We start from the raw sequence: 23,670 nt of genomic DNA, 5'->3' as shown, positions 1-23,670 counted from the left end.
CATAAATGTATTTGAGGTATCTAAGTGCTTTATTCACGGTATATTTCATAGACAGTGTTTGATTTTAGGTTACACTAATTTAGTTTGTTTTTTATCACAGATATATGTCGAGTGTGCAGGTGTGAAGGCTCCAGTGACCGGCCACTCTTCCATCCATGCATTTGTACTGGTAGTATTAAATTCATCCATCAAGATTGTCTAGTACAATGGCTACGATATTCACGGAAAGAATATTGCGAACTTTGCAAACATCGATTTCACTTCACACCAAGTAAGCAGCTTATAAAGAATTTAGAACAGTTTTATCTTGGATACTTGAAATATGTGACAGTTAGCTATATGGTTATTTAATTGAAACATGAGTTTCTTCTTACTTAAATTACTGAGAAGAAATGTCTTTTTAAAATATATGTAGCCAGTTACTGTTTGGCTCTGTGAATGTAGCCAAAAATGCTATGTCCATTGGATATGCATAAGGAATAGAGTAAAAAAATATCATAATTGAATGTAAGTCAATTGCATATATAAAGTTTTTTCAGATTATGAAAAATTGTTTTTTAAATTGAAGCGGTGGGTCTTATCTTTGGTAATTCCGTTGTTCATTTGAAATTTCCTTGCTTTACAATCTTTGATTGTTTTTTTTTTTTTTTTTTTTTTTTTTTTTTTTTTTTTTTTTTTTTTTTTTTTTTTTTTTTTTTTTTTTTTTTTTTACCGTTTCCAACTGGTGCTAGAAGATTATTTTATTGTTAAGACCTCAGGTTGTTAGCTATGAAAAATACAAATTGATTACGAATTTGTCGTATTCAAATGTTCAATTTTTGTGATTAGTTGTATACAGCATGAAAAAGCAGAAGAGGAATCCTTTTACAGAGCTTTGTAGCTCATGATTAAACTACTAAAGAAAAATTTATAGGGTATGCTGTAAGAGGCATATATTTTGCTTCTAAAGGGATCCTTTTCATGCTTGTATTCTTGTATGCAAGTTAAATTTCATGTGTTGGAGTTGACACTAATTTGTGATGTTTTGCAGTATATTCACCAGACATGCCGAAGAGGTTACCTATAGCAGATATACTCTCGGGCTTGGCTCGAAGTATGGGGACAGCTGTGCGTTATTGGCTACATTACACTCTGGTAGCAGTAGCTTGGCTGGGGATAGTTCCTCTCACAGCTTGCAGAATATACCGGTGTCTGTTTACTGGCTCAGTGTCTTCAGTCCTTACTTTACCTTTAGATATGCTTTCAACGTAAGTGGAATTTTAAATGATTGAAACTAGTATTTTATACAATAGTTTATCCAGTTTATATTGCCATATTTTGTAGTGAAGATATTTTTTTAAATGTATTAGTAAATGATTAATGTTCCATCCTCTTGTTACATTCGCCAGCTGTTAAACTTTTGTTTTACAGCGATAACTTAGTGTCCGATATCTTCCATGGATGCTTTGTGGTCACTGTACACTAAGTGCATTTATCAGTCTAGTCTGGCTTCGGGAACAGATACTTCATGGGGGAGGGCCTGATTGGTTAGATCAAGATGTGCAACATGAAGTAAGTGTTTTTTTACTCTTACCTGTTTTAAAGGTATTCTGTTGTTGAAGTGATTATTGAAGTTTTCTTTTCATAATAGTATAACAGTTGATTAGTATGTATTAGTATCTAACTATACCCACTTCTATTATATATTAAGGTTGGTTTTGTCATATGGAAATTTAGGTGTAGTGAAGCTTTCCCAAGTAGTCCTGTTAATGCCTGTAATTGTAGATTTCATATTTGTTAGAGAATATTTTAAGGCCTGTTATGGACATTACCAAAGCAAATTTAGAGTGCATGGCCTCCATGCCAGTACCAGCAACAACACAGTAGAAAACCTTTTTCTTAGTCATAAAAGGCAATGCTGCATGTGCCCAGCTGCTATCCGCCATATGCACGCTTTCATTGACAAATCTCATGCATATGATCATGCTAATTCCTAAGAGCGATTAGGCACGTGTGGCACTGATTATCTGATTGCTATGTGCCTGCAACTGTGAGCATGATTGAGGACTAAAATTTAATCTCTCATTTAATAGATCGTTAACAATAATCCTTTGAGATTCCATGGGGTCCCAAGATTTATCCTTGGTAAATCACACAACGTGCTTATAGCATAGCTATACATAATTTTTATTTGCTTGTAAAAAATTTATTTTTAATATAATGATGCTTATTGTATCATTTTGATGCTGGCTACAGATTTATTCATAATAATTATTTAAATCTGTTAGGTCATTGCTTAGGTAAGCATCAAAGGAAATGAGGATGCTAGTTCAGCTGGCAAGCTGCAGCTATTATGATTAGATCAAATATACCTTAGTCTGTCAGTGATTTGTTACTATTAAACCCATCAACATTAGTAAGTGGCACTGTGGGATAGGGAATTTGACAATAAAGCCAATTGTTGGATTGTAGGATTCCTTTACTTTGAATTTGTCACATTAGGCCCTTGAGTATTTAATAAATAACACTTACGACCCAATCCTGATTTTGTTGAGGGCTCCCCAACTTTGAACAATCAGTGTGTATCAAGTATTGGAAACAGATCTTTGAGAAATTTTATCAGAACCTTTCAACATATTTAGTCTAACCAGTAATTAATTTTTAAGAAACCAAAAACCAGAGCTTTTTATGTAGGAGTATTTCTCAGAGCATACTCTCCAATTGTATGAGGTCTTGGCTTCCCACCAAAGGACCCAGGGAACTCTTATATTCATCAGGTATTTAGTGGAATGATTTATTTATTTTTTTGGGATGGAAGCATTCACTTTCCCTTCCTCTGCATGGACTCTGACCTTCATTGTCAATTTTGAATGCATTTGTGTGTGGGCTCCCTTGTGACAGGTTTGGCCTTCCAGTCAGGCTTTCTGCTTCTGGAGTGATGCTGTTCCACAAGACTCCTCCATAGCCATTGGAGTATTTTCTTTCATTCATCCTGTGGAAGAAATAAAAGATTTCACCCCATAATCTTAAGATTTTGGATGAGTTTTCTTTTATATGTTTTCTGGTGTAACTGACTCCAGGAATAGGAGATATATCTTGATTTCATTCACTATGCTGTATAACTACCACACCTCTCCTCTCTGCGAGGTTTGACGGGGTTCTCAGTCCTCCTGAAGAGGAGGTCCTAATGGAATGACTGGAATTACATGCTTGGTGTTTCTCCCCTGGCACAATGTCAGGTCTCAGTAGTATTCATTATTGTTTCCTACTTGAGCTGTGGCCAACTTCCCTTCCAACCTTTTGTTCTTTGAAGAGAATTTCTTGTTCTTTGTGAGGAAAAGACATTATCTCAGCTCTTTTTAGACCACATGGTTTAATGTTGAGCTTAACCCTACCCAGGTAAACTTCATTTTTAGGTATTGAGGGCAGTATCTTGACTACAAGCTTCTTACCTCTTTCCACAAGAGAACACCTGTAAGCCCCTGGATTCCTTGTCTGGCCTTTGGTGGTTGCTCAGCCCTGCAGTTTTCTTATCTGCTTTCAGAAAAGTTTGGATCTGGCCCAAGGTGAATCATTAGGCTAAGGCTGGTAAATGGATGCCTTAGATCCCCTCCTTGCACCTCTCCAAACTGCTGGACTGCAGAAGTATACCATGCATCTGTTGTAAGACCTGGATCTGGCAACATTTCCATGGACCTTTCCTCATAGTTTGATTCAACATGATGAATTAAACTCTAGGGACAGTGCCCAATCAGCCTTTGCTTCCTTTTTCAGACTGGATAGAAAGTTGCAGTATCATCCCTTTCTTTCCATTTTCAATCAGCCTTTGCTTCCTTTTTCAGACTGGATAGAAAGTTGCAGTATCATCCCTTTCTTTCCATTTTCATGATGGGGTATGTGACAATTCCAGATTGGCTTTGACTGGCTATCGAGACTTGCTATAAAACATTGGATTTATGGGGGAGTGTGGTAAAGCGTAGCCAATCTTGAATAAGTACACTTTATACAGTTCTAGGTAAATAGTTTGGTGAGTTGGTTGTACAACTGACTCACCAAACTATTTACGTAGAATTGTATAAAGTGTATTTATTCAAGATTAGCTACACTATAGTACACACACATAATGTACATTCATGTATTTATATATTCTTACACTACATATACAAGGCTGTTTGATGGTGTTGCTAATAGAGATTCCATTTATTCTGAGAGAAAACTTCTTTTTAATGTATCATTTATTATTATTAATAGGGTTAGTTTTTCCAGACCTCTGAGTCTCAGGTAGACTCTTCTCGGGCTGGTTCTCAATCCTTAGAAAAAAAAAAAATTTAGACTTTTTTTTTTTTATTTAAGAAACCTTCTTATTTAAAAAAATTTATGATTTTATGAATTGAAAAAATCCTGTTTTCAGCAAGATAACTTTTCATTTCCGAACTCCGCAGATAAATAGATCTTTGCTGGGTCCAATTTGGGCAATCAACAAGCAAATGCTGTACTGTCATGAGTGTTTGACATCTGTTACATTTCACAGGGTCAGCATGTGGTGTTGACATCAAGTGACCATGTGAGAATCTTGTTGTGTCATATACAGAGCCTTGCTAGGTACACATCTTTTGATCTTTCCTCCTGTGAGGATGTCCTCCATGCATAGACTCATTTTTTTAATGTTTTGAGTTTTATTTTGTTGTTGGCCATTCTTCTTTCTAATCCTGGTAAACAATGTTTTACAGATTTTACCCCAGTCTGACACTGGGGCTGTGAAATTGTTGGAGGGATAGTGCAGGTAATTGGGCAGCAGAGTCTGCATATTCATCCTTTTTATTCCCACGTGTGCTGGGGATCCAACATATTTCTATGATATTCCCCTGATTGGAGAGTTGATGAATTTTTTATTGAATTTCCTGTACTATTTGGTTCCGGTTTCTTTATACTGTCTATGATCTATAGCGCTACAGTGAGTCACTGAAAATAACAGAGACACTTTTCGCCTCAGATATCATATCTAGAGCCATCTGTATGGCGTGACTTCAGCAGTAAATACTGATGATATTGAAGGTAGGCTTTTTAATTAACATGATTTTTCGAATATTGCAGATGCTCTACTCAAAACATTATTTTGGAGCCATCTGTAATACACCATAAATTGTCGCTTTTCTTCTAATGTGCTCCAAAGCATGTTGGCGGTACATTTCAGTACTTGTCATTTGCTTTTTGAGTAGGTAAGACAGGGAGGTACATATTTTTACTCGATTTAAAATCCATGGTGGGTGGCAATTCCATTGGTGGGTGAAAAATTGGACCATATTATGTATGTTCATTATGTATCTAGCTCTTTTTCGGGAAAAGAGCTAGTACTATAACTGCTGTTACTTGATTACAGTTTTGGAAGCAGTAAAGCTGCAGGAGACGATCCCGCTTGCATTGAAAGACCTCTCTGTATGGTTATTAACTTACGGTGATGTTTGTTCCGACACGGATAAAAAACCTTCGGTCCTTTACAATAGGAAGGTCTAGCGGCAGCTGGATAGGGTCGTAAAGCTTTCGAACAAGGGGTCGGTAGTTAACTGCTTGTCCGACAGGCGCAGCAGCGCGCGACTGGGAGGTAAACAAATCACTTTTGCTTTCGGCCTGCTGGCGTGTGGACGTGTATCATCGCTCTCTGCCCGCTCATCGTCGTTTGCTTTCGCATGATTGTGTTTTTCTTCTAATTTTCTAGTGAAACTGATTGTAAGTACAATCATTTCATTGAATTCAATGTGAATTAAAGGATCTTGGGTCACCACGCCCTCCGATTACCCGAGTGCAGGGACTGAAGGGCGTAAGTGCGGGAATTCATTTTCCCAGAATTGATCCTCGTATGTGTATGCTCGGTGCCGAGGGCCGGGAGCACTCGATCGAGCGTACATTGGGTTGGAAATGTGTAGATGAAAATCGTAAGTAAGTGCTCTTTCATTTATATTTTGTTTTTTGACCTGTATGCCGTTACCGAACGAATGCGCTCGGCACGGAAACTTATTTAGGATGGAAGTTGGGAATCGCAAAAAAGTACAGTATTCTTTTTCATTTTCACATATATTTTGATTGTAGCAATAACTCATTTTGGATCAGTTTCCGAGCTTACCCGGGAAATTGATCCTTCCCCTTTTTATTTGAATGAAGTGAAATCGCGAAGGCAGTCTTTTTCATTTTCATTTTTTATGAGATTGCATTTTGTTTACTGGGATTCAATATTTCCGCTAGTTCCCGGGAAAATTGATCCTTCCTTTTTATTTGTATGAAGTGAAATCGCAAGCGCAGTAGTCTTTTCATTTTCATATATTTTTTGATTGCATCAATTCATTTATGGATCAAGGTTTCCAGAAACCTTGATCCATAAAGGTTAAGGAATTGATCTTTCACCCTTGCGCTCGGTTACCTAGGGCGCAAATGCGCTCGATCCGAGCCCTTATTCATTGTGAAGTGAATCGTATGCAAGATGCATTTTCATTTTATTCCTTATTATTGATTGCATCAATATTTATTTTGGTTCAAGTTTCCGCTCAGTCAGGGAATGATCCTCATGCCCTTCCCCCCGCATTCGGGGCCGATGGCACGGATTGCTCGGGCTCTTTATATGTTGTTGGTACATGGGTACTGTGCGGGGGTTGGGGGGGGGAACGAGAACCCCCCCCCCCCCCCCCCGCTTCAGCTCCCAACAGATGGCCCTTCACCTTGGGGGGGGGGGAGGTTATCGGCGTTCTTTCTCCTCGCCCGATCGTCGAGCGAGGGGTGAGGGCGCTCGGTGCCCGATGTACAATTGATTAGGGTCTTCCACTCGTTGGAGAGGCTCAACCCCACCGCGCCCAGGGGACTTCCCCCCCACTAATCGCTACTACTGTTATTCCGCAGGTGCTACTGCCACGAGGGTAGGACCTGTGAGGTATGGGCGTCCTTCCATTTGCAGGGGTGCTAGTGTCCAGGGCTGCGGTTCTATGTCTGGGCCTACTGCGGTCACCCATGGAGTGGTGACACGCAAACCAGGTGACGACGTCCTCCTCACCTGGTGTACTCGCCTCACGTAAGGAACAGTCTTGCCTACAGCGCTGTGAAGTGCCGTTCGCCGTACCGAGAGGGGGGAGGGGGGGTGCCGCCGCCGCCTCGTGGTTGCCGCGCTGCAGCGACCACACTTGCGCTGCCCTAGAGCTCGCCCCTGGACCTGCCGCCAGTACCAGAGGTTGCTGGCTGCTGCTCCACTTCCTGTGTTTCCGGTGCTGCCTGCGGTAACCTGCGACTCTGGCTGACTGTCCATGCAGTTGCTGCGTGGCTGTCCTGTCGTTGCTGCGCTGGCTGTCCCTGACGTTGCTGCGCTGGCTGTCCCTACCGATGCTGTGCTGGCTGTGCCTGCTGTTCTGAGATGCCCATACCTGCTGATGTCGTCCCTGTTCGTGGTGGTACTACCCCAGACTTTTGGTCTGTCCTGTAAAGGTGCGTCCGGGCCCTGTGGCTTCGGCCTACAGCAGCCCCGGCTCGCCCTGGATAGCAGATCTTACGTCTGTCCTGAGGAAGTGACGAAGAAGAGGAGGAAGGTGTCGTCGTCGTCGTCTTCATCTTCTTCATCGTCGTCGGCTGCCGCCTTCTTCCCCTTCGACTTCTAAGGGCATTCAACAGCCGAGGAAGAGAAGGTTCCGCCTCCTCCCTCCTAAGAAGTCTCCCTCGGGGAGCTTCTCGGGACCCGTCTCACCTCGGTGGGACGGGAGGGTTTCCTTCCGCTGGTCCTCCCCGCTCCTTCGGGAGCGGGGCCGTCTCTCTTCCGCAAGGAAGACGGACTACGGGGACCAGAGGGGTAAACCGGCTAACACCGGTACTTCCTCGCCTGGTGTCAGTGGTTCTGCCACTGCATCAGGGTCCGTCTCGGCCTCTCGTTCGCGGGAGGTACCGAGTGTACGGTCCGCCTACAGCGACCGTGCAGCCAGGAACCAGACCTCTGAGTCCGCTCAGCGTCAGGTTCACGGCCACGGGGCGGAAGACTGGTGACAGCCATTATGCGACTCTCACAGAACCAGCTCTCACTCTCGCGGCGAACAGCTGGCTACCCGGGGACGTGACGGTCCACGAGCGACCACGGGCTGAGCTGGGAAGAGGTCTCCCGTTCGCCGGGTGCCAGCCACGGCTGGAACCAGCGACGTGACGTGCCGTGAGGACAAGCACCGGTCTCACTGTGGAGTGGAGCCTGCAGGTCGCCTGACCGTTCGCTCTCACAGAAAGCGACCGGGTACGGCAACCAGCACCAGCTCTTCTGATACTCGAGATCGGGGCCCGCTGTGCTCAGTCCAGCCGTTCTCCACAGGAGACGGTCGACCAGGCGGCCTGCAGCTCGATCCCACCACGGGTGTTTGACGATCGCCTGCAGCCCTCAAAGCCTGCTGGTGCTGCAGCGAGCAATGAGGGGAGTCGAGGTCTGCCTCTCCCGTACCTTCAACCTCCTCGGGTTACACCGGGAGGAGCGAGTATTGAGGAGTGATCGTGAGGGGTGCGCCCCTCATGATCCCACCACAACGCCCTACGTGCCAGGCAGGTTCTGGGAACGGCCAGGACGTATGCGCCAAGTGGATGGGGAAGACCGAGAGGGCTGTCGCTGTCCCCCTCTTAGGAGGAAGGTCGGAATATGCTCTTGTTTCGAAGGGCCTAACGGTCCAACTCTGCAAAGATGCTGTGACTTCCGAGATCCAGAGGGACTTGTCGAGGTACGGCGCTGATTCGTCAGCACAATGAATCCGGCGGGGAAGGATCGCCGCTCCACCAGCAGAGCACGTCTCGGCTCGAGTCGTTTTGGGGCCACGAGGGAACCCAAATCGACGGTGGGTCTGCCAGCGATCGGAGCTTGCCGACTGGGTTGAACCAGGTAGCTCTCGTCTCCGGACAAGAAGGCTCTCTCAGTTTGGACGGTCGAACAAGCTACTTCACCTCCTCTACTGCGACAGAGGCGTTTCACGGTCTTCGGACACTGTATTTAAATACCCCTTCGTCCTCCTGAGGTTTCGAACCTCGACGAGGACTGGGAATGAGTCGGAGCGGTATCGGCTCTCTCCTGTCAGTGTCGATTAGCCCCACCCAGACGACGTTCGCACAGTGGAGGGACGGGCGTTCCCCTCACCTTGCTGCCGGAAGTGGGGGGGTGCCTGGCCAGCCATGGGCAACTTGGCGGAGCCACGGTGCGAGACTGGATTGTAGATGTCTTCGGGAGGGAGATCTATTAACCTTCGAACTCGGTCCACCCTCACCTCCAAACCCGGTCCCAACAGCAGGCGTACGTTCCAGGGGCATCGAAGGACGTAGCATTGAGACAGGAGATCAAGACCATGCTGAGCAAGAGAGCTGTTAGAAATCGGCCAACGGATTCAGTCCCCCGGGCTTTTACAGCCGACGCTTCCTGTGGAAAAGTATACAAGAGGCTGGCGCCGGTGAATAGATCTCTCCCCTGAACCGGTGGTTCGCCAGAACCGGTTCACGATGGAGACGGCACGCGCAGTGCGTCGACTATATCAGGGAGAACGATTACATGCTTTCAGTGGGACTTGAAGGATGCGTATTTTTTACAAATACCCATCATCAGTCCTCCAGAAAGTACCTCCGCTTCATCCTCGACGGGACGGTTTTGTTGTTGTACCAGCTCAGGCCACGTTGCTTTCGGTCTCTCAACCGCCCCACAGGTGTTTCACGCGAGTGTTCACTCTGGTGTCTGCTGGGCCCATTCGCACGGGATACGTCTGATGGGGTATCTCGACGATTCTGGTTAGTCTGGCGAGCTACCGCTCGCAGTTGCTTACAGGACGGATCGATCGCTCGAGTTCTGTCGCGATCTGGGGATCGTCTTTGAAACTTCGGAAGTCCGATCTCGAGCAAAAGCAGAGGATGAAGTACCTGGGTATGCGGATCGACAACGGTAGCAGGGCGAGTCTTCCCGCAGACTCCGCGGATCAGCAGATTCAGGGAGCAGCCAACAGTTCCTGTCTCGGGCAGGAGGAACAGGTAGATCAGCGATGGCAAGTCTTGATCGGACACTGTCGTCACTCGGGAAGCCAGTCCCTAACGGGCGTCTTTCACCTGCGGTCTCTTCAGGGGAGACTGAAGGAGAGTTGGTCACAGGCGACGGATCCCCCAAAGAACTTTCCTTTGTCCACGGACACAGGAGGTAGGCAGGACCTAGCGGGTGACTGGAAGACAGGAACCCCTTAAGAGGGAGTGCCTCTGCGCACTCTCCCCTCGGGACATGCAGCTGCTCTCAGACGCATCGAACGAGGGATGGGGCGCACACCTGGAAGAGTGCGGACTTCAGAGTGTGGTACGAGAACGACAAGCACCTCACATCAATGTACTGAAAACTCAAGGCAGCGTTCCCTCGCTCTCCAAGAGTTCCAGGAGGCGCTTGATGGACACTCAGTGGTGTTGATGTACGTCAACACCACGGTGGTGGCTTACGTCAACAAAACAGGGAGGGGCCTAGTGCTCTCCCCGTTGATCAGTTGACGCGGGCAGTGCACGAGTGGGCCGAGGCGCACTCAATAGAGCTGTCGGCACGCTACATTCCAGGGAAGGAATGTAGTAGCAGACACGCTCAGCCGTCGGGGATCAGGTGGGATAGGGACCCGATGGTCTCTACACCAGGACGTGGCGGAAAGGCTCTCGACCTGTGGCGGCGACCAGTCGAGGATCTGTTCGCCATCCGGCAACAAAAAACAGGAAGCTCCAGGTGTTCTTCTCGGCAGGACCATGGGCAGCTACAGAGGACGCTCTTCAACACCCGTTGGGGACAACCTCTTCGCCTATGCCTTTCCCCCGTTCAGCCTGATTCGCAAGGTGATCAGTCGAGCACTCACCCGAATCTCAGGACGATCCTTGATGGCTCCCCAAATGGCACAGGCCATTTGGTAATCCGGACTGCTGGCTCTTCTCCGCAAGAGAACCGAGAGAAATTCCCCATTGGCACAACCTTCTCGCCCAGCCACACGTCGAGCGGTACCACCGAGCAAGTCCAGTCCCTACGTCTTCACGGCTGGCTGTTATCCACCATCTCTTGCGAACGAGAAGCTTTTTTTCGTAAGAGCAGCAACAGAGATGGCTGGAAACGTCCGTCAGTCCTCTGCAGCTGTGTACCAGGGGGAAGGGGCCGCCGTTCTTCTGGTTGGTGTCGTAGACGGGGCATATCTCCTCTCAGAGCACTCTTCAGCAGGTAGCGGTTTTCATCAGTTTTTTCTTCGCCGAGGAAGCTCCTCTAAGTTCCCACAGTCAAAGGATACAGAGCGCTTGACGCTCGTCCTGAAACTGACGGGATTGGACATCTCGAACTCGTTCGAGAATCTCCTTGCTTAAGAGCAGCTCAAAGGTCTTGCCAAACCCAGGGAACTCACAAGACCCTCTTCTTGCTGAAACCTGGCATCGGCGAAGAAAGTACGGGAACTCATGCAGATAATGATGTGGATGAGATGCGCTTGTTCCTGGGAGGACGCTACGGCGCTATCTGAAGAGAACTCGGACACTCGGGCCTGAGTGTCGACGCCTCTTCGTTAGCAACGGGTGTCACCAAGAAAGAAGTATCAAGAAACCACTCTTCGTCCTGGCTGCGTGAGGTCTTCAGGAGGGCGAATTATGAGGCTGATGGTAGTGACGACATCCGTACGTTCCGTCCGAGAGCTCACGAAGTCAGAAGTATTGGCCACCCCTCGTTGGCAGTTTCGTAAAAAAACTTCTCGTAGGCGCAGGTATGGAAGGCAGGGGTCTGTGACAACCAGACCACCGGCACCATTCCTTATACCTCTTGGATATTGCCCATAGGTCCTTGGGATCGGTTTCCTTAGGACCCGTGGTGGATGCCTCAACACGCGTACTAGCTAACCAGACCTAGCAGGCTGAACAGCATCGAGTCCTGGTGTGACTGTATGAATAGATAGCGAATGAGAAAGTGACTGGCTTATCTTTCTATCTTTTTTTCTACCCCTTACCTGTGGGTAGAGGGATTTACGGTCATTACCCTGCTGGATAAGGACGAGATGCGGTGAGCTATTATGACAGAGCCCATCCTATCCCTTTCACTAGGGATAGGAGCAGAATATCCACCACTTCCTTCTACAAGGGGGGGAACGTGGATGCCTACAAGAGTCAAAACCATGACTTTATCTTTGCTCCTGTACAGGAACAAGTTCTTACATTGCTGGTACGAAGAGATAGCTTGCCTCTCTCTTAGTACTCGGTCCAGAGGTCTGACCATTGATCCTGCTGTGCACACCCCGATCAATCGGACAGAGGCTTGGATCCCTCCCTCGCTCTTACGACCAGGGAGGCTTCCAAGGTTGGGCTGAACACCAGTCTGTTCACAAAAGACTCAGATTCCACCCACCAAGAAGTGAGTCTCCATTGTAAAAGGACCGAAGGTTTGTATGCCGTGTCGGAACAAATGACAATTTGTCCAAAATTGCATTTTTCCTAAACTATACAAACCTGAGGTCCTTTTACACATAGCCCCACCTCATGCCACCCCTCACTCTGCAGTTTTGCTTGGGCCAAAAGCAAAAGTGATTTGTTTACCTCCCAGCGCGCGCAGGCGCGCCTGTCGGACAAGCAGTTAACTACCGAACCCCTGTTCGAAAGCTTACGACCTATCCAGCTGCCGCTAGTACCTTCCTATTGTAAAAAGGACCTCAGGTTGTATAGTTAGGAAAAATGCAATTTTGGACAAATTGTCATTTTAAGGGCAAAACACCTGCCTCCACCAAAAGTGAGTTGTTGGGGACGATCGGAATGCTCCTGTGCACAATCGCACGCCTTTCATGGTGCACTGCATCAGAGATTTTAATGCAGATTCTGAGGCGGATGAATATATTGGACAGTAGTAATCTATTATGGATAAGACTGTTGCCTTATATATCATTAATAAAATGTCTCGCTTGCTCCCCAATTAGTGTGTGATAACTTTTTTAATATGGCAAGGGCTTGATGCCCTTGGCTTTGCTTTAATGTATTTGATGTGCTCTTTTCAATTTAAATGTTGATCAAATATTACTCCTAGATACTTGATTTTGTACAAAATTGTATTTCAGTGCTATAAAGATGCAGTTTGATTGTTTGTTCGTTCATCCATCCTTTTGTCTTTGTAGAAGACGATTGCTTTTGTTTTATCAGTTGAAAATTTAAATCCAAAACTGAATTTGTCCAAACTACATATATTTGAAATGGCAGTACTGAGAACTCTCTGAGCATGTCTCAAATTACTACTCGTATAGTAAATGGACAAATCATCAACATATAAACTGTTTTTTACACCACTGGTAAAATTTATAGTAATGTCATTGATTGCTAAAGCAAACAATGTACAGCTCAAGACACTACCTTGAGGATTCCTTCTTCCAGTTTATAGGTGTTACTCGAGTAGGAATTTTCTACTCTTAGTTGAAAAGTTATGTTTGTTAAGAAGTTCTTAATAAATATTGGTGTGGCCTCTTAGTCCCTTGGAGTGGAGTTTTTGCATGATGTTATGTTTCCAGTTGTATCGTATGCTTTTTCTATATCAAAAATATAGCTACTGTTAATTTTCTTTGTTCAAAGCCTTTTTGATATGATCTTCTAAATGTGTTAAGGATCTAGGGTTGATCTGCAGCTATTGAACCAGATTGTGTTGGTGTTAAAATGGATTCTTTGGTTACTACATACGTTAATCGTGCATTAACCATTTTTGTACATGAATTCCCTGCCAGATATATACTTAGCTATAGTCTCGACGTTCCGACAGAATTTCAAATCTCGTGGCACACGCGACAGGTAGGTCAGGTGGTCTACCTTACCCGCCGCTGGGGTGGCGGGCGTATGAACCAATCATCTCTCCAGCCAGATTTTTTTTTCTGTCGCGAAGCGATAACAACTGTTGTCGGTTCATTCCGATATATTCTTCATTTCTCGCTTGCCTGGAGATTGATTTGGACATTTTGGTGACGTATTCGCTCTATGTTGGCTTGGCATACGCTGATTGTGGACCGTTCAATTGACTTTGCGCTGGATTTCCTGTAGAATGTCTGATTTTGATTCTGTTTCCAAAAATCTCGGTTTGTTTAGAGTATGTGTGACCGATGGATGTAAGGTGAGGTTACCGAAAGCTGCGGTTGACCCTCACACTTTCTGTGTTAAATGTAGGGGGAATGAATGTTCGTTTGAGTTATAACCCGTGTCAAGAGTGTGAGGTTTGAACGAAGATGAATATAAGGCTCTTCTTCTTATATTAGGAAACTGAAAGGGATAGGGTACGTAAAGCTTCTTCAAGGAGTTCGAGCAGGTCGAGAATGAGTGAGAATGAAAACTAACATTAATGTAGTTTTAGAAACCTTCCTCCCAGGTCATCAGCTCCTGCTCCCCGCACCGAAGCCGTAGATTCGTCTTCGGAGGCGGCGGCCTCAAAAGCTTCCTTGGTGTTCTAAGGAAGACAAGAATCTTCGCTACTGATCAGGTAAGAGTGTCATGATGATAAGTGCAGTGTACCCAGTGATGTGGAGGGTGCGTCTGACCGGCTCCTTAGTGCCTCCAGGCCTAGACCTCTTCCAGACTCCCAGTTCCAGTGGAGGAGGAAAGTCGAAAGCCGCAGGAGGGCTAGGGAGAGCCCCCACCGGTCAGGCGTCCCCTCGGCAGATCCTGAAGTTCGCTCCCAGGCTGCCTTGGATCGTAAGAAGAAGAAATATTCTTCGCCAGTGTTTTTCGTCATCCTCTTCTCCTTCGCCGAAGCGTGGTTGGAGCTCTAAGGAGGCGTCACGCCCGTTGAAGAGGGCTGCGGAGGCTCCCTTCAGTACGTTAGCGTCCAGCCAGAAGACTTTTCTGATGTAGCTTCCTTGCAAGCAAAGAAGCCTAGGAGATCCGATGATCGCCCTCCTTCTCCCGCGCCTCGCGCTGAGCTTGCTTCGGAAGAAGATCCTGGGGACTCTCCTCTCGAGTGCTAGCGGGCCTACAAGCTCAGATCACAGCCTTGGCGGACTCCTTGGCATCGTAGATCGCGTAGAAGGAAGGATTTGTTTTCTCTCCCGATCAAGATGATCGAGGCGCGTTTCGTCGGAAGAGCGCTCTCCTTGTAATCGGCGTTCTCCTTCTTTGAGGATTCTTCTACACATCGTAACATTTCACGAGAGGAACACCATCCCGCTCGGAGGTGTCGAGACGCCATTCGACGGATAGGCGCTCCTTGGACTATGAAGATATTTCCTCAAATCGGATTCCTGCCTCGGGTAGACGCTCAGCCCCTTCTGTTTCTCCTTCTTCTAGAGTTCGTGCAAGAAGAGAGAGTCGCTCAGGTCATAGAAGACTTGGTTTCGTCGTCTCCGCTCATCTTTCTTTCTTCTCGTCTTCTCAGAGAAACTAGGGAATGCCCTTCTGAAAGTAGGCGCACTTCTCCTTCCGATACTGTAGTCGGGCGTCGGATAACGTGACTGGTAGGCGCTCATCGCATGGAGTTCGCTCCTCCCCTGTAAGACATCAAGAGTCTAGTAGGAGCCCTGCTCCTGGTAAGCGTCATTCGTTTAGTAGCTGTTCTCCTGGAGAAAGACACCTTGATCCTCGTTTGCTTCGTTCTCCTAGTAGGCGCTCTTCGTTCTCGAGACTCCCTACTCCTGATCGGTCTCCTCTTGCTAGAAGTCAAGAACGCCTCAAGCGCCCTGATTCTGTTAGGCGCTCGGAGCCTTACAGACGTCTCCCCTTGGTAAGGACCCAAAGATCTCGCAGAACGCCCTGTTTCGTTAAGAGCTCGGAGCGTAGCAGCCCGCTCTCCGTTCGTAGGCATCAAGAGCCTCTCAAGCGCCCTGCTAAACCTGAAAGGCGCCCTATTTTTAGCAACGTTTCGCCGATTGGTAGGCGCCAGGATTTCCCACTTAAGCGCCTGTGACAGATAGGCGCTCGGCGCCTAGTAGCCGCTCTCCTCACGATCGGCGCCAGGATCTTAGCAGGCGCTCTCTCTCGTAGTTTCCCTAGGGATAGACGTGGTCTTTCTAGAGAAAGGAGTCCTTCCTCTTTTGCTGTAAGAGTTGTCTGCATTTAGGAAGGGAATGCGAGTTTAGACAAGAATTTTCGGATAAGCGTCCTCTTTTACAACTCGTCGTTCTCCTGTACGCCTTTCTACTTTGGAATCTTCTCCTCATTCAAGACGTTGTCTCCTTCATCGCACTGTACCCCAGCTAGGAAATCATCTAAGGATTCTCATAAGGATCCTCATCCCCGTTCTCCTCCTCAAGAAGACAGGGAAGCCTCTGAGGAAGAAACTAATACTTCGGCAACAGTTTCTTCGTACAAGAAGCTCACAGAGCTTCTCCTTCAGGAGTTCGGAGAGTCTTTGAGCCCTACTGCTCCTCCTTCTCCACACTCGTTGTTCTCCACAGCGAAAGCAACGAAAGGATCTCGTGTGTGAGAATGAAACCGACTCTTTCTATGAAGAAAGCGCTCAAGAGTTTCGGTTCATGGATGCGTACTAAAGAAGAAGCGGGGAAAACAATGTTGCCTTCCCTCCGTCGAAGCTTTCAGGACGGACAGGATGGTATGAGACAGTGAGAACCCTTGGGACTGGGCCTTCCGTCTTCAGCTGACGCAGATTTTTCGGCACTAGTAGACGCCACTAGAAGATCAGCTTTGAATTCGGCCAAAACTACGTGGGCAATGAATGAAAATGGATCACATTCTAAAAGGCATTTTTAGAGTCTTGGAAGTTTTTCAACTTTCTCGATTGGTCCCTCGGAGTCTAGCCAAGAAAACAAATCAAGGACCGGACACGTTTTCTCCGGAGGATTTGAATTGTGTCTTATCCTGTATGGATAAATCGGTGAGAGATGGGGCCAGCGAAATAGCTTCACTGTTTGGAGCAGGGGTCTTGAAGAAAAGATCAGTATTTTGCTCATTTTTAACAAAGTCGGTCTCACATGCTCAGAGATCGTCTTTGCTTTTTGCCCTCTCTCTACACAGCCTGTTTCCTAAAACACCTGGTCTAGACATTTCGAAGGCTCTCTCTGCCAAAGCTACGCAGGACCTTCTAGCGCAGTCTGCAAGGAAGCGCGCCCTACCTTTCCAGACTAAGACAAAGAAAGCTAAGCTGACCATCTCAGGAACCCTTCGAGGGGCCATCTACTCTAGATCCTCTTCGTTCAGAGGTCGGACCAAATAGAAGAGCGGGAGGACTTTTACGAAGTCAATCAAACCTCCCAAGTAAGACTCAAGTCCTTCAGACAACTGTAGACGCCAGGCTTTTACAGTTTGCAGAAGTCTGGGCCCAGAAAGACGCAGATGCCTGGACCCTGTCAATTTTGAGGAAGGGCTATCTAATCCCGTTCTCTTCGAGGCCTCCCTGACGAATACCCCGAGGGAGTTGACGGCCAGATACAGGGGACCCCATCATGAATCAAGCCCTCCGACTAGCGGTAGATCAGATGCTGGAAAAGGAGGCGATCGAACTATGGCAGATCATCTTTCGGCAGGCTTTTACAACAGCCTGTTCCTAGTTCCGAAATCCTCAGGGGGATGGAGGACCGGTGTTGGATGTAAGCGCCCTGAACTTCTTCGTCGAAAAGAAGAAGTTCACGATGGAGACCACTGCCTCGGTGTTAGCAGCACTCCGTCCAGGGGACTGGATGGTGTCCTTGGACTTACAGGACGCTTACTTCCACGTACCAATCCATCCTTCCTCGAGGAAGTTTCTAAGATTCATGATGGGAGGAAGAATCTTCCAATTCAGGGCCCTGTGTTTTGGCCTCTCCACGGCCCCCCAAGTCTTTACGGCCATCATGAGGAATGTGGCACAATGGCTTCACCTAGAAGGGGTGAGGATTTCGCTCTATCTCGACGATTGGCTTATAAGGGCCAATTCCAGAGATCGTTGTCTGAAGGACTTGAAGAAAACCCTGGATTTGACTTATTCCTTAGGACTTCTGGTCAATCTGCAGAAGTCAAGTCTGATTCCCTCAAGAGTGCTTTTATCTGGGGATCCAGATGAACTCTCTGAGTTTTCGGGCTTTTCCGTCACAGGAGAGGATAGCCCGGGGACTCGAAAAAGTAACAACTTCTTAGGGAAAGAAGTATGCACAGTGAGGGAGTGGATGAGTCTGCTGGGGATGCTCTCCTCACTGGAGCAATTTGTTTCCCTAGGAAGGTTGCACCTGAGACCGCTCCAATTCTTTCTTCATCGGAATTGGAGTCGTCCTTCTCAGGATTTGAAGTTCTACCTGTCAATTACTCTTCAAATCAAGAAGGAGTTAGCATGGTGGGCGGATCCCGACAAAGTTCTCGCAGGGACTGCCTCTTCAATCACCCAGAACCCCAGCCTTGGTGTTGTTCTCCGATGCGTCGGAAACAGGTTGGGGGGCGACTCTGGGAACCAAGGAGGTGTCAGGAACCTGGATGGGGGACCAGTCTTCCTGGCACATCAACAGGAAAGAACTAATAGCGTGTGGCTGCTCTGAAGGAGTTCGAGTCAGATGTGACAGGAGCAGTTGTGCAAATAAAACTCGGACAACACCACGGCTCTGGCATACATCAGGAAACAGGGGGGGACGCATTCCTTCTCTCTGTACGAAACAGCAAGAGATCTTCTTCTGTGGACAGAAGAAAGGGGGATAAAACTTCTCACCAGATTCGTACAGGGAGAAAGGAATGTAAGGGCAGATCTCCTCAGCAGGAAAGATCAGGTCCTTCCCACAGAGTGGACTCTGCACCAAGATGTTTGCCAGAGCCTTTGGAATTGTGGGGCAGGCCTCTCTTAGACCTGTTTGCAACTTCAAAGAACAAAAGACGGATCTGTATTGCTCTCCCATCTCGGATCCAGGAGCAATAGGGATAGACGCTCTCCTACTCGATTGGAAAGGACTCGATGTATACGCGTTTCCCCCTTCAAGATTCTGGGGTTGACTTTAAAAAAGTTCGCAGAGTCAGATTCCGCGAGGATGACTTTGATAGCTCCCTTTTGGCCAGCACAAGATTGGTTCACAGAGGTGCTGGAATGGCTAGTGGATTTTCCAAGATCGCTTCCTCTAAGGAGCGATCTACTCAGACAAGCCCCACTTCGACAGGTACACAAAAACCTCCCCGCTCTCAGTCTGACTGGCTTCAGACTGTCCAGAAACTGGTCAGAGCGAAAGGCTTTTCGTCAGCAGCTGCTAAGGCAATCGCTAGAGCGAGGAGGTCTTCCACATTACGAGTGTACAATCGAAGTGGGATGTCTTCAGAAGATGGTGCAAGAGGAATAACGTTTCCTCTTCCAGTACCTCTGTGAATCAAATTGCAGACTTCTTTTTATTCTTAAGACAAGAATGTGGCTTAGTCGTTTCGACGATTAAAGGCTATCGTAGTATGTTGGCGAATGTCTTCAGGCACAGGGGCCTCAACTTATCGGAAGATAAGGACCTACAGGACCTTATTAGGTCTTTTAACACAACGAAAATGCAGTATCCTAAGACACCTAGCTGGAATTTGGATGTAGTCCTTCAATTCCTTGGGTCCTCTAGGTTTGAACCCCCTAATTCAGCCTCATTCAGAGACCTTACCAGGAAGACTCTGTTTTGAGGCTCTAGCTTCCGCCAGAAGAGTGAGTGAGCTTCAGGCGATTGATGGTAATGTGGGTTTTAAGGAGGACTCTCTATTTGCTCTTTCCTTCCTGGTTTTCTGCAAAGAATGAGAACCCATCAAGTCCATGGCCCAAGATCTCGAGATCGTGGGTTATCTTCTTTGGTAGGAGAAGAACCCGAGAGAACTCTTTGCCCAGTGAGAATGGTGAAATACTACTTAGAAGAAAAGAGCAACTGAAAGCCAACCGAGAGGTCCGTGGTGTTCAGTAAAAGAGCTACTCGTCCCATTGTCGAAGAACGCATTGTCCTTCTTCTTGAGAAGCCTCATCAAAGAAGCACACGGATCCTGCAGAGAAGAAACATCTTAGGCTTCTTAAAGTGAAAGCACACGAAGTAAGAGCCATAGCAACTTCTCTTGCTTTCAACAAGAATATGTCCGTGCGAAATCTGATGGAGACAACATTCTGGAGATGTCAGTCAGTGTTCGCGAACCACTACTTACGTGATGTGAGAATCACTTACGAAAAATGCTTCGCCTTGGGCCCGTACGTATCTGCGGATTCAGTGCTGGGGCAGGGAGCTGGAAACTCATCCTGTTTCGTAGTATAAATTTTTCCCCCTGGTATTTGTTGTTGTTGGTTGCCTTAAAGAGGATGCATGAAGGCATCTCTTTAGGTCGTAATACTAATCTTAGTAGTTTGGTTAGGTGGTCTGATGAGTGTGGCTCCTTGCAGTAGTTAGTGGTTAGGACTGTTAAGATTGGGACGAACTCCCTTTAACAGGATCCGACTTGGATTCTACCACACAAAGGGATCACATATCCCAGTGGTAGATCCGAGAGTCTTTCAGCATCAGGTCACGTCCTAGCTGTAGTCTCCAGGCAACGCAGACTCAGAGATAATATCAATGAAGTCTTCTGCCTGAACAGGTAAGAACCAAGGTTATTTATATCCTACAACATCAGTTGTTTCTTATCTATCATTACTTTAGCTGTCTCTTACCCTCCACCAAGGGTGCCAATCAGCTAAGTATATATCTGGCAGGGAAGTTCATGTACAAAATGATATTGTTAAACTACAATAAGTTTTGTACATACTTACCTGGCAGATATATACGTCTAATGGCCCACCCAGCCTCCCCTCAGGAGACAGGTGAAAGAGAAAAAATCTGGCTGGAGAGATAGATTGGTTCATACGCCCGCCACCCAGCGGCGGGTAAGGTAGACCACCTGACCTACCTGTCGCGTGTGCCGCGAGATTTGAAATTCTGTCGGAACGTCGGAGACTATAGCTAAGTATATATCTGCCAGGTAAGTATGTACAAAACTTTATTGTAGTTTAACAATATCATTTTTTATGCATGACACTTACCTGGCAGGTATATATATAGCTGTATTTTCTGAAAGTCCGACAGAATTAAAAAACTTCCGCACACGCAGTGGTCGGCCAGGTGTTAGTACCCATTCCCGCCGCTGGGAGGCGGGTATCAGGAACCATTCCCATTTTCTATTCATAAATTTTTCTGTCGCCGGTACTGAAAACACCTGTTTTCAGTACCTCCGGCTTAGGATTTTGGAAACTTCATTTGCCGCTAAGTATCCTAATTATCTTTTAATTTATTTACTTGGATTTGTGGCTAGGCATACGCTATCTTAAATTGATTTGAATTTGATTCATTTTTGCATAAGATATCTGAATCTAGTTAGGCTAGTTTCAGAGGGTGTTGTCTGCAAAGATAGGGTGTGGCTACCGAAAGCTTCGGTAGTTCCGCACTTGGGGGGCGCAATTAATCAGTAAACATGTCTATTTCCGTAAGGAAAAAGTATGATTCGTATGTACGCAATTAATCAGTAAAACGTGTCTAATTCCGTAAGGAAAAAGTTTGTTTAGTATGTACGCAATTAATCAATTACGAAAGTCAGGGTAGTGATACTGCTAACCTTCCGGTAGACTTTATTTTGCCTAACGCTGTAGTATGGCCTACGGGTTATGACTATGTCTGCGAGAGGTGATCGCTCTCCTTCATTGTTGTGAAGAGTTCTACTTCTGTTTTTGTTACGCCTAACCCTGTAATGTTGCCTTCGGGCCCTAAAACTGTGTCGTAGAGGTTATTGCCCTTTCTCTTATACTATTTCGATTCGTAACTTAGAATCGAAAGTGCTTGCTTTAGAGAGCAATAGTGAAGTGGCTAAGTGCAGTGGACAGTGCCCTTGTGTAGTGGAGGGTGCGTCAGATCGGCCTTATAACGCCTCTAGGTCTAGACCTCTGTCGAACGCCAGAACCAAGGGAGAGGGCATGTCGAAAGCCGAAGGAGGGTTACAGGGAACCCCACCGATCTGGCGTGCCTTCGGCAGTTTCTGATGAAAATCCCCAGACTGCCAAAGTGCGTGCACATGCACGAATCCTGAAGGATTGCTTCTCGTCCTCCGAGGCGTCCTCCCCGCACAAGGGTTGGAGCTCTCGGAAGGACTCGCGCCCTCTAAGAAGCTTTATAGAAGAGGACGCTTCACGTCCCGTCTCCCTCGTTATGTGTTTCTGTGAGAAGTAAGAAGGCGAAAGTTGCCTGATCACGTGTACTTCTTCCACCAAGAAATAGGAAAAAGAAGGCAGTTTCTCTCGCTTGTTTGACGCCTGTCAGGAGCGTGACGCTTTCTGCACGCTTATTGGACGATCGGGCTTGAACAGGACGCTCGGATGGACGCACTCACCAGTGGACGCCGAGCGTCCTCGCCAGTGGCCGCCGAGCGCGCACCAGGACGCCGAGCGTCCTCGCCAGTGGACGCCGAGCGCGCACCAGGACGCCGAGCGTCCTCGCCATGGACGCCGACGCGCCCCCAACGTTTCTGTTGAACTCTTCAAGCTCTTGTTTAAGATTTGAGCCTCAAGAAAGTGAACAGAACTTCGTCTTCGAAACCCAGCAAGACCTCGGGTTTCGTGAATTCAAGAGGTCTCTGTCAATATATATTGCTTTTCGCAAAGGTGGATGGAGTTAAGGAAAGCTCAAGGGAAGATATCGTTTTCTCTACCTCAGTCAAGACTTTGAGATAAGACAGTTACGGGTTATGTAAAGGCTCGACGTCCTGAACGTCAGGATTTTCGGCAACGTTCAGTAGGATTCTTGCAAAGGCACTCATCAAAAGGACGCTCTTCAGGAAAGCGCAAGACAGGACTTCCTTTGCCATACTGCCAATAAATGTAAAGCTTTTAGACCATCTGAAAGGGTTTTTCAGATGATAGATTTTGTTAGTTTCTAGTCGAGACTTCCATGCCGATTGAGCATCGTCGTTCTACCTACCGTAAGCCCAGTCTCTTAACAGGATTCTTGTCCCTTCCTTGTTTGAGACGGGAATCGAAAAAATAAAAGGCTCGACTTCCTGGATTACGTTTTGTCAATTCAGTGACTTTCCCCCATTGACAATATACTATCGTTTTGTCAAGTAAGTGGGTCTCCCCTCATTGACAAAATATCTCTCTGTACCGTTAATGGGTTAGTTCTCATTGACAAACATCTCATTAACTTGATATTGCGTAAGCGAATAAGGACAAGGTTCGGAAGAGCTCTCCTTCCTCATTCGCAGACTCGTACAAGAAATAGACTTGTAGACTACGTCAATGAACGCTTATGTCCAGTATCTTAAGAAGCTTGAGCTGTCTGCTTCGATTCTCTAAGTTTTGTTCATGAAACTTGCCTGTCAGATATGTATGTAGCTGTATTTCCGAATTCAGCTATATATATGTCTGCCAGGTAAGTATGAACAAAACGTTATTGTGATATAATAAAATTTTTTTGCCTTGCGTTATTTTACTACTGGTTGGTTCAAGTCATACACGCTTGCTGTAGTTACCTCTTCGGATGGCAACCGAGAGGTCTATTGTCTACTATTTTAAGGACATTTAATCGTCACTCCCTGCAGCCTTCCAGGAGTTTCCGATTTATCTTTTACCGTTGTATGGTAGTGTTCTGACGACACAAAACGCATCTATATATTTAGCGTTTTCTGTTTCGCTTAAATATACCAGCTTGAGAGTCTCTTTTTGTTCAAAAAATAACGGACCTATTTCTTCGTAGAATAGGGTAGCTTGGCAACCCAGACATAAAGTTAAGAGACGACGTTCGTAAGCTGCTGGCTGCTGCTGTGTCTGAC

At 46.6% G+C, this 23,670-nt stretch overlaps 1 protein-coding gene across 1 annotated transcript in view; it reads left to right on the top strand.

Annotated features, from left to right (window-relative positions):
* Window positions 1-23,670, top strand: part of LOC135227083 (E3 ubiquitin-protein ligase MARCHF6-like) — a 131,848-nt gene that overhangs the window by 42,655 nt on the left and 65,523 nt on the right. Inside the window, 4 exon segments of the mRNA XM_064266921.1 lie at window positions 101-271; window positions 1,031-1,247; window positions 1,411-1,451; window positions 1,454-1,551. Coding sequence (XP_064122991.1) covers window positions 101-271; window positions 1,031-1,247; window positions 1,411-1,451; window positions 1,454-1,551 — 527 coding nt within the window.

This window comes from Macrobrachium nipponense, chromosome 15 (assembly GCF_015104395.2).
Source record: "Macrobrachium nipponense isolate FS-2020 chromosome 15, ASM1510439v2, whole genome shotgun sequence".
In the NCBI taxonomy this organism is placed as follows: domain Eukaryota; kingdom Metazoa; phylum Arthropoda; class Malacostraca; order Decapoda; family Palaemonidae; genus Macrobrachium; species Macrobrachium nipponense.
This window is presented reverse-complemented; position numbering and strand designations above follow the sequence as displayed.